The sequence below is a fragment of the Pristiophorus japonicus genome, chromosome 1, assembly GCF_044704955.1.
Source record: "Pristiophorus japonicus isolate sPriJap1 chromosome 1, sPriJap1.hap1, whole genome shotgun sequence".
In the NCBI taxonomy this organism is placed as follows: Eukaryota; Metazoa; Chordata; class Chondrichthyes; family Pristiophoridae; genus Pristiophorus; species Pristiophorus japonicus.
Window position 1 is genome coordinate 332,845,041 of NC_091977.1, and position 11,646 is coordinate 332,856,686.

General features: G+C 43.9%; 1 protein-coding gene across 1 annotated transcript in view; it reads left to right on the forward strand.

Moving 5' to 3' along the window:
• Positions 1 to 11,646, forward strand: part of crtap (cartilage associated protein) — a 56,020-nt gene that overhangs the window by 3,619 nt on the left and 40,755 nt on the right. Inside the window, exons 2-3 of the mRNA XM_070889277.1 lie at positions 8,637 to 8,786; positions 10,988 to 11,159. Of these exons, the coding sequence (XP_070745378.1) occupies positions 8,637 to 8,786; positions 10,988 to 11,159 (322 nt within the window). The remainder of the gene's footprint in view (positions 1 to 8,636; positions 8,787 to 10,987; positions 11,160 to 11,646) is intronic.

An 11,646-nucleotide genomic window follows, 5' to 3' on the forward strand; every position in this document is an offset into this window, starting at 1 on the left:
CTAGAAATAGTGGATGCATTGGTGATCATTTTCCAACAGTCTATCGACTCTGGATCAGTTCCTATGGACTGGAGGGTAGCAAATGTAACACCACTATTTTTAAAAAAAGGAGGGAGAGAGAAAACTGGTAATTATAGACCGGTTAGCCTGACATCAGTAGTGGGGAAAATGTTGGAATCAATTATTAAGGATGAAATAGCAGCGCATTTGGAAAGCAGTGACAGGATCGGTCCAAGTCAACATGGATTTATGATGGGGAAATTATGCTTGACAAATCTTCTGGAATTTTTTTGAGGATGTAACTAGTAGAGTGGACAAGGGAGAACAAGTGGATGTGGTGTATTTGGACTTTCAAAAGGCTTTTGACAAGGTCCCACACAAGAGATTGGTGTGCATAATTAAAGCACGTGGTATTGGGGGTAATGTACTGACGTGGATAGAGAACTGGTTAGCAGAGAGTCGGGATAAATGGGTCCTTTTCAGAATGGCAGGCAGTGACTAGTAGGGTGCTGCAGGGCTCAGTGCTGGGACCTCAGCTATTTACAATATACATTAATGATTTGGATGAAGGAATTGAGTGTAATATCTCCAAGTTTGCAGATGACACTAAACTGGATGGTGGTGTGAGCTGCGAGGAGGACGCTAAGAGGCTGCAGGGTGACTTGGACAGGATAGGTGAGTGGGCAAATGCATGGCAGATGCAGTATAATGTGGATAAATGTTAGGTTATCCACTTTGGGGGCAATAACACACAGGCAGAATATTATCTGAATCGTGGCAGATTAGGGAAAGGGGAGGTGCAATGAGACCTGGGTGTCATGGTACATCGGTCATTGAAAGTTGGCATGCAGGTATAGCAGGTGGTGAAGAAGGCAAATGGTATGTTGGCCTTCATAGCTAGGGGATTTGAATATAGAAGCAGGGAGGTCTTACTGCAGTTGTACAGGGCCTTCGTGAGGCCTCACCTGAAATATTGTGTTCAGTTTTGGTCTCCTAATCTGAGGAAGGACGTTTTTGTTATTGAAGGAGTGCAGCAAAGGTTCACCAGATTGATTCCCGGGATGGCTGGACTGACATATGAGAGACTGGATCGACTGGGCCTTTATTCACTGGAGTTTAGAAGGATGAGGGAGGATCTCATAGAAACATATAAAATTCTGACTGGACTGGACAGGTTAGATGCAGGAAGAATGTTTCCAATGTTTGGGAAGTCCAGAACCAGGGGACACAGTCTAAGGATAAGGGGTAAACCATTTAGAACTGAGATGAGGAGAAACTTCTTCACTCAGAGTTGTTAACCTGTGGAATTCCCTACTGCAGAGAGTTGTTGATGTCAGTTCGTTGGATATATTCAAGAGGGAGTCTACGGCTAAAGGGATCAAGGGGTATGGAGAGAAAGCGGGAAAGGGGCACTGAGGTGAATGATCAGCCATGATCTTATTGAATGGTGGTGCAGGCTCGAAGGACCGAATGGCCTACTCCTGCCCCTATTTTCTATGTTTCTATGTTTCATCCCCGATGTCCTGGGCAATATTTACCTCTCAACGTAACAAAAACAGATTGGTCATTATCAAATTGCTGTTTGTGGGAATTTGCTGTGTGGAAATTGGCTGCTGTGTTTCCCACATTACAGCAGTGACTACACTCCAAAAGTACTGAATTGGCTGTAAAGTTCTTTGAGACGTCCAGTGGTCATAAAAGGCGCTATATAAATGTAAGTCTTTAATCATCTGTTGAGTGACGATGTTGCTTCCCATCGCTGGCATGAGCTGGGCTCCATTGTGTGTCCTGATGCCCAACTACCATTTCTGTTGACCAAAGCTGTTGCTGTCTGAACTGCCTTTCTGAATTTAAGTCCTGCATGAGTTAAAATTCTGTTCAGCTGGTGTAAGCTAAAGCGAAGCTGTCTCTTACCGCTCCGAAAGAACCCGCATTCTTTTGGCTCTGATTCCATCAGATTCCCTGAATGCCATTTAAATCGGGTAGAGTACAACCTCGACACCCAGTCCAACCCGTGATTACACTCTTTACATAAGAACATAAGAAATAGGAGCAAGAGTAGGCCATACGGCCCCTCGAGCCTGCTCCGCCATTTAATACGATCATGGATTCGGGTCCACTTCAGTGCCCGCTCCTCATAACCCCTTAGCCCCTTATCATTTAAGAAACTGTCTATCTCTATCTTAAATTTATTCAATGTCCCAGCTTCCACAGCTCTGAAGCAGCGAATTCCACAGATTTACAATCCTCGGAGAATAAATTCCTCCTCGCCTCAGTTTTAAATGGGCAGCCCCTTATTCTAAGTTTATGCCCCCTAGATCTAGTCTCCCTATCAGTGGAAATATCCTCTCTGCATCCACCTTGTCAAGCCCCCTCATAATCTTACACATTTCGATAAGATCACCTCTCTATGAGCTCAATTTTCCCCAAAGCATTTTTTTGAAGTACTTGAAGAGTTATGCCCGTTTTTTGGGGCCCAAGTACGGCAAAAAAAAATGTTCTAAGTTTCCCCGTTGGATTTCTTCATTTTGGCGTGACCTAACCCGACCTTTAGTTTTGGGGGTGGAGCCTTGATCTGCACCAAAAAGATCGGGCTGCCATGGTAACCAGGGACACAATGCGAGCTGAGGCTGCAAAGTGAAGCATACAGCCAGCTCCCAACACATTAAAAGAATTGAAAAAACACATAGCAGCAACTTACCTCCAACCCTTCCATCTCCCCATCTTCCCCGCTCGCTCGCTCACTCGCTCGTTCGCTCTCTCTCTCGCTCTCTCGTGTGTGTGAACTGAGGACCGAGAATGGGACCGCACTGTATATTTGAACCGGGGACTGAGAATGGGACCGGACAGCCTTCGGGCGGGGTTGGAGGTAAGTTGCTGCTATGTGTTTTTCAATTCTCTCATTGTGCCCGGGCATTGCTTTCCTTACCTGCGCCGATTTCCTTAACTCTACGGAAGGTTTTTCTGCAGAGGCCACATATGCTGGCCTAAGCATAACTGGAGTAAATCTCAGCTGGCCAAACTTCCCTCGATGGCCAGAAGTGGTGTAGGTGGCTGGTTACACCCTGTGAGTGAAAAAAAATGACTTAAAAAAAATCATAACTAACTGAGTTACACTGGTGCAAATTGATGGAGGAAACTGTGTTTTTTCAACTTAGGCCAAAAAGAGCAGCCTACTCCAAAAAAACAGCACAAATTACTGGGGAAAATTGAGCCCCCTCACCAATACCCTGTATAACTGTGGCAAAACTTCTCTGCTTTTATACTCCATCCCCTTTGCAGTAAAGGCCAAGATTCCATTGGCCTTCCTGATCACTTGCTGTACCTGCATACTAGCCTTTTGTGTTTCATGCACCAGGTCCCGCTGTACTGCAGCACTTTGCAATTTTTCTCCATTTAAATAATAACTTGCTCTTCGGTAACTTGCTCTTCGATTTTTTTTTTCTGCCAAAGTGCACAACCTCACACTTTCCAACATTAAACTCAATCTGCCAAATTTTTGCCCACTCACTTAGCCTGTCTATGTCCTTTTGCAGGTGTTTTGTGTCCTCCCCACACATTGCTTTTCCTCTCATCTTTGTATCATCAGCAAACTTGGCTACGTTACAATCGGTCCCTTCATCCAAGTCATTAATATAGATTGTAAATAGTTGGGGTCCCAGCACTGATCCCTGTGGCACCCCACTAGTTACTGATTGCCAACCCGAGAATGAACCATTTATGCCGACTCTCTGTTTTCTGTTAGTTAGCCAATCCTCTATCCATGCTAATATATTACCCCCAACCCCATGAACTTTTATCTTGTGCAGTAACCTTTTATGTGGCACCTTGTCAAATGCCTTCTGGAAGTCCAAATAGACCACATCCACTGGTTCGCCTTTATCCACCCTGTTTGTTACATCCTCAAAGAATTCCAGCAAATTTGTCAAACATGACTTTCCCTTCATAAATCCATGCTGACTCTGCCTGACTGAATTATGCTTTTCCAAATGTCGTGCTACTGCTTTTTTTAATAATGGACTCCAACATTTTACCAACCACAATTTCCTGCTTTTTGTCTGCCTCTTTTTTAAATAGGGGCATTACATTTGCAGTTTTCCAATCTGCTGGGACCTCCCCAGAATCCAGGAGATTTTGGTAAATTACAACCAATACATCCACTATCCCTGCCACTACTTCTCTTAAGACCCTAGAATGCAAGCCATCAGGTCCAGGGGATTTAATCTGCCTTTAGTCCCATTATCTTACTGAGTACCACCTCCTTAGTGATTATGTTCCTCCACCCGCCGCCCCCCCCCCCCCCCCCCCCCCCCACCATGGCCACTGTTGGGATATTTTTAGTTTCCTCTACCGTAAAGACTGATACAAAATATTTGTTCAGAGTTTCTGCCATCTCCATGTTCTCCATCACTAATTTCCCAGTCTCGTCCTCTCAGGGACCAACATTTACTTTAGCTTTTACTTTTTTGGTCCACATTGAATCATTTAGCAAGACCACATTACGTGTCTACATCTGCACTGCTCCCCAATGCTGAGATAATGGCCCAATGCCTTCAGTGCCCAGAGGATTGATTTATCCCGTGTTTTCGTCCTTGGTTTCTCAGTCCCCAAAGTTAAAACAAAGGTATTCTACTTTTCGTCAAAAGATTAATTTTCAACCAGCTTCTCTTTTGCTGGATTTATTGTTTAAAGGCCGACAATTGCAAGCCAATAAGTCTGATTTTTAAATATTTGGTCCTCAAAAGGTGTAATATTTAAGATGAATGTGATATAAATGCACAGATTGTGGCTAATGCGGAGTGTCCGATCTAGGACAAATCCTCACACATCTATCACTGTCGCCCTTGCCAAGCTAAACTGGTTTCTGTGCCCAATTAATTGACTTCAGGAATCATATCCTCACTTTCAAATCCTTTCATGGATTCACCCCATTCTAGTCCAGTGATTTTTCTCCAACCGCTCCCAACCCTGCCCTCCTCTGGCTCTGGATTATTGCTTATTCCCCGCTCTCACTGTATCATTGAAACACAATCCTTCAGCCACTGTGTCCTTGCCTCCTGAAATTCTTCCCCTGAAATTCTTCTCCTGCACCTATTTTCTATGTTTCTATGAATTACTTCGCTTTACTACCTCTGTGCCCTCCTTTAAAAGGCCCCAAAATATTTCCTTTGGTGTCTGCCTCACCACCTTGTTAAATTTTCCAAGCTGTCCTTTAATGTGAAGAGCTTTATACACTTAAAATAGAATAATAATAATGAGACTACTTTAATTCTAACTCTTGATTTTGTAATTTGAGTCATGACTAACCCTAAATTTAAGAGGTAGGAGATTGTGTAACGATGGATGTCTGGTAAGGATTGTCATTGTATTTCACTGTGTTTGTCACAGGATCAGGAGGAGGTCATTCAACCCTTGAACCTGTTCTGCCATTCAGTTAGATCATGGTTGATCTGTGCCTCAACTCTACTTGCCTTTGCTCCATATCCCTTGATACCCTTACCCAGCACAATCTGTTACCTCTTAAATTTAGGATTAGTCATGACTCAAACCACAAAATCTAGAGTTAGAATTAAAGTAGTCTCATAATTATTCAATTTTGTTCTATTTTAAGTATATAAAGCTCCTCACATTAAAGGACATCTTGGAAAATTTAACATGGTGGTGAGACTGACACTGATCTGTCTTAAAAGCTCCACTTGACCCTGAGCATCCACGGGGAGGGAGTTTCAGATTTCACTACCTTTTGTGTGAAAAAGTGCTTCCTGATTTCACTCTTGAACAGCCTAGCTCTAATTTTAAAGTTATGCCCCTTGTTCTGGACTCTCCAACCAGACGAAATAGTTTCTGTGTCATGTCAGCTGTGGCTTAGTGGGTAGAACACTCGCCTCTGAGTCAGAAGGTTGTGGGTTCAAACCCACGCCAGGGACTTGAGCACATAAATCTAGGCTGACACTCCAGTGCTGAGGGAGTGCTGCACTGTCGGAGGTGCCGTCTTTTAGATGAAACATTAAACCGAGGCCCTGTCTGCTCTCTCAGGTGGCCGTAAAAGATCCCATGGCAATATTTCGAAGAGAGCAGAGGAGTTCTCCATGGTGTCCTGGGCAATATTCATCCCGTAATCAACATAACAAAATCAGTTTATTTGATCATTATCACAGTTCTGTTTGAGGAGTTGCTATGCAAATTGGTTGCCGCGTTTCCCACATTACAATAGTGACTACACTCCAAAAGTACTTCATTGGCTGTAAAGCGCTTTGGGACGTCCAGTGGTCATATAAATGTCAGTCTTTCTTTCAAATGAGAGCAAGAATGATGTGAATCATGACTAACCCTAACTCTTAAGAGCTAGGAAGCTGTGTAACAGCAGACGTTCGGTAAGGATAGCTAGCAAACTCTGATGGGTTGTTGTTGTTGAGACTGGCCCAAAGCACTGATGTCAAAGTTATTCCCTTTCCTGAGTTTTTATATATTTGTATACATGTGTATGGATTTATTGCCCGTCCTAGCGATCCAAGAAGGTGGGGCTTTCTGAGGGCATTAAGAGGCACAGCAGTGTGACTGGGGCAGGGCAGGGCAACTCCTTGAAGGACATTATTGAACCAGTTAAGTTTTTAATGACAATCCAACAGCTTTTCCCCCCCATGGATTAACAGATTTATTAAGTTCACATCTTGCAATGGTGGAATTTGAACTCTCAAGCTCTGGGGTGCTAGATCTGTAACGTAATCACTGTGCCAACACAGTCTCCTCCCACCCCCACAGTGAGTTTGATCCCGAAAACTTGCTCACTCTTCAGGCTCCAGAGTTATGCAGCCAAATCACTTCAGTGGATGTTTTTGGCAAACCGCTGTACTATTTTCCATTTCAGTGTAGTTCACGGGCAGTTATCAATATATTATGAAGAGTGGTAGCTGGATTTTTAATAAATATAAGGCAGATCACTTTGCAGAAACTGCTGCAGCCCTTCCTCCTGTTTGTACATTACTGTTTAGCAGGGGCTCTCCAAAATGTCATTTTTAGCAGTATTCATTGGCTATTTTAGCAGTGGATTTCAGACAAGTTCACTACCCATTTATCTTTGGTCTTTCATCTGCTTCAGTTGAAGCTTAAATTACTCCTCCCTGCAATTTTCCTGTGGTAAAACTTGAACTAACGCAAAGTGCAAGTAGTTAATGTGAAAGGTAGACTCTGTCTTGTGGTCAGGAACTCCTGGTTTCTATTCAGCTTTCCTTGCTGGAATGTGTGCATGGTGATATTGAGTCAGGTTTGTCTGTGATGCTTGCCATTATCGAACATCCTGCCAAGCTCGCTCTTGGTAGGCTCATGCATGAAGACTGATCACTTGGTGGAAATACAGGAGCCCATGGAACTGCGACAAACAAGAATCGATGTGTTCAGGAGAGGAGAGGAGAAAACCCCAGAATAAAAATAGAACGTGGAGAGCATGGAATGTGTAAAGTTATTGACCTCCTCAAGCCCTTTCCCATAACGGACTCAGTACAATCTACCCGATTAATCTCCCTAGAGAAAGGTCTGGAATATTTTCTGCTTACCCTCCAAAGATAATTCAGCAAAATGTGGAATCGGTTATTGAGAAGATCATATGATGATTACGGAAGAGGAAGGCCATTCGGCTCATTTGGATTGCTTCCTATCCTCGGGTGGTGTTTACATTGTTACTGAGCCACATTAAGTCCCCAAAAAACATTCAACCAACTCCATCTGCAGCCTTCAGTCTCATTCCACCCACGTATGTCTTCAGCTCCTTTTGAAAGAGTTGGCCGACAGTTGGCTTTAGAGTGTTTGAAAAGTGGAAACAATCAATCCAGTGCTCATCATCAATTAGGAAAATTTTATATGTCCTAAATTAACATGGTCAACATACTTTTACAGAGTAAAAAGTAATAACTTTTAATTGTGTTTTGAGCGCTTGCTGATCAGGTAATTGTTCTGTTTCAAACAAGAACTTTCTTCGGCATCCGAGTGTCCTTGGAAGAGAATGTGACATTTTGTCATAATGCTGATGTGTTCTCTCAACTTGCTACGCAGCATAGCAATGGCCATCACTAGAAAAGTGGCGTCCGCACCCACACGGGACCTTATTGCGGTTTGCAGTTGTAAGTAAGTCTAGAAAAGTATCTCCCTGCTTGGGGCTATCGGCAGTGTACGCACCTGTCTTGTACCCGAATTACATCCCACCTCAACTTTCTCTGCTAGAGCATGGGGCCAGCACCAGACCATCTCATTGCAGTCAGTTTTCAAACCTCTCCGTCCTGCTCCTCCGGACTCTGATATTTCACCATGAGTTTAACGCATGCCGACAGAGCAGATTTAAAGTCAGAGGCAGCCCAGCGGGATAGATAGATAGAGGGAGGGAGAGGATTGTGGTGTGCACGGTCTTAAGCTCCTGTCCTGCACAGTCCCTGAGCAATAAGATGGGTGGTTTGCATATGCCGAACCTGTGCACTGCTGATTTATTAAGGATGATGCTGAGCTATTTGAACTCTGGCACAAAGCTGTGTCTAAAACTCATAACTTATAAGGAACAACTTCAACCTAAATGTATGTTTGTGATAATTTGTGTCCAGTGATTGTTTTCTACACCCTAAAGAAAGTCTCTGCTCTTTCACATTTAGGTCAGGAATGTTGCTAAAGCCATATCAGCAGCTCATACCTACCTTCAGAAGCACCCTGACGATGCGATGATGCAACAAAACATGGCTTACTACAAAAGTTTGCCAGATTCTGATGAGTTTCTGAATGATCTGGAGATGAAAAATTATGAGGCAAGTAGATTTATTTTTATCCAGATTTTGGCAATGAACAGTCAGGTTAATTTGGTCCTTTGGTTGCTACACACTTCATGCAGTAATTGTACACTGGTCTTTTGTGAGTTAGCAGAAATCTTCGCCCTAAATTAAGTCTAATGTTGTAGTGACCATAAATGGGATAACGATCCAGGCGAAATTTGGTTCTTGTTACTGCTTAAAACATTGTCATATTTCTGCACTTGTCTATGTGTAGTTTTTATATATATTTAAATTGAGTAGCGAGACACAGTTTGGTGTGCATGGTTGTTAAAGTTGACAGTGTGAGTAGATAAGGCAATAAAAAGGCCAATTGAATCCTCTAGAATGGAGAGACAGTGCCCCTGATATTCCAGTTCTATCACACCAACAGAAGTGTGTTGGAGCAGGAACCCCGCACACTGACGGAAGGACGTGGACACCAGCCTCCCCAATCCTATTCGGACACTTTAGAGGCCCTATTCAGCTGGTGGGAGTTGAAGCAGCGCCTTGTTTTTCTAGGAGATGGGCACTGAGGTCCAGGGAGCGCTGGAGGCGAAGTGATTCTTCCTGTTCCAAAGGGAATAATGCCAAAGATAATGAATTTCCTCCAGGATCGGTTACTGTTTCCTCGCTGAGGTCCTGGATCCTGAGCAGGTATCTCACGAGCTACCTCCTCTCATCTGGCAAGAGTTCCATTGGGCCTGAAGGAGTAGTTGAAACAACAACGTGCATTTATATAGCGCCTTTAACGTAGTAAAATATCTCCAGGCACTTCACAGGAGAGTTATCAAACTAAATTTGGCATCAAGCCACATAAGGAGATATTAGGACAGATGACCAAAAGCTTAGTTAAAGAGATAGGATTTAAGGAGCATCTTAAAGGAGGAGAGAGAGGTGGAGAAGTTTAGGGAGAAAATTCCAGAGCTTGGGGACCTCGGCAACTGAAGTGACTGGTTAATGTTGGAGCGATGAAAATCGGGGATATGCAAGAGCCCAGAATTGAAAGAGCGCAGATATCTCTGGAGGAGATTAGATAGGGAGGGGTGTTGGGGCTGGAGGAGGTTACAGAGATAGGGAGTGATGTAGGGACTGGAGGAGGTTAGAGATAGGGAGGGGTGTAGGGGCTGGAGGAGGTCACAGAGAAGGGGAGGGGTAAAGCCATAGAGAGGTTGAGGATGAAAATTTTAAAATCAAAGTGTTGCTGGACCAGGAGCCAATGTAGGTTCACAGGGGTGATGGGTGAACAGGATTTGTTGCAAGTTAGGATACAACTCTTAGTTGGAAACAAAATTAAACAGTTAAATCAAGTGTCTCCTGATCTGGGGGGCACTCCAAACACTTATCAAGGCCCTTTTTGTATTTTTTTGTGTTTTTTTTAAATGTTTTTTTTTTGTGTTTTGGGTGTTCGGATACAGGCAGTAGAATTTCAGAACAGCTGACGTTTATGGAGGTTGGAAGATGGGAGGCCGGCCAGTGAGCGTTAGATTAGTCGGGTCTAGATGTAACACAGGCATGGATAAGGGTGAAGCAGGGGTGGAGTTGGGCGATGTTTAGAGGTGCAAGTAGGCGATCTTGGTGATGGCGAGGACATGAGATTGGATCAGTATGGTTCAGCCTAAGACAGTGGCCAGGGTGGGGGGGGAAGGAATTGGTGGCTAGGGAATGGAGTTGTAGTGGGAGCCGAAGACACTGGCTTCTGGGGTTAGTTGAGAATTCCTTAATGGTACAGTTGACTAATCAGATTACAACTTGTTTTCAAAGGCCTGAGCAAACATAATTATACAGCTAAAGAGGATATTCTCATTCTCTGCCATTAGTCTTGTTTAGAATAGCATATTTTAATTAATTTCAAGATCTAAAAAGTTCAAGGGTTAGACAAATCCTGGTTCTTCCCTATTCTTCTGTCTCCGGTTTGCTTCAAGTGGATCATTGAGGGTGGGCAAGTGAGCAGTTGCTACATCTCCTGTAGTTCTAATCGGAACCTTGCGCGAGGAGGCATCGTAAGAGCAGCTTACTGGTAGCAGTAACTCGTTGAGCTTTGCATCCTTGCACTCTGCCTTCTGTCAAGTGATTGGGATCCCAGCGGTGTGGGAAGTTGTGATTGTGAACTGGGCCCCATCACACCATGCAGTGCACCACACCATACATCACTACAACACACTGCAGTCCCTGATAACCAGACTGTTGTTCGGTTTTAGACTCTCTTTGTGCAAGCGGTGAAAGCGTACAATAGTGAGAATTACCTGACGTCTATCACGGACATGGAGCTAGCAATCCCCGACTACCTCAAGGCATACGATGAGTGTATCGCTACCTGCGAGGGTTCTCGAGAGGTGAAGGAGTTTAAAGATTTCTACCCTTCGATAGCAGGTCGGTGCAGATATATCAGATGTGATAATCGCTTTGGCTGAAATGATAAAGAATCAATTAAATCACTGCTTCCCTCTCTTTCATATACATCTCTATCTCTCGCCATCTCTCTGTCTCTTCCTTCCATCTCTTTCTCTTGCTTTCTCCCTTTTTCTCTTTCTCCTTTTTCTCTCTCTTTCCTTCCCCCTCTCTCTCTTCCCTTCTCTCCCTCTCTCTCTCTCTCTCTCTCTTTTCCCTTCCATCTCTCTTTTCCCTTCCATCTCTTCCCTTCCATCTCTTCCCTTCCATCTCTCTTTTCCCTTCCATCTCTCTTTTCCCTTCCATCTCTCTCTTCCCTTCCATCTCTCTCTCTTCCCTTCCATCTCTCTCTCTTCCCTTCCATCTCTCTCTCTTCCCTTCCATCTCTCTCTCTTCCCTTCCATCTCTCTCTCTTCCCTTCCATCTCTCTCTCTTCCCTTCCATCTCTCTCTCTCTTCCCTTCCATCTC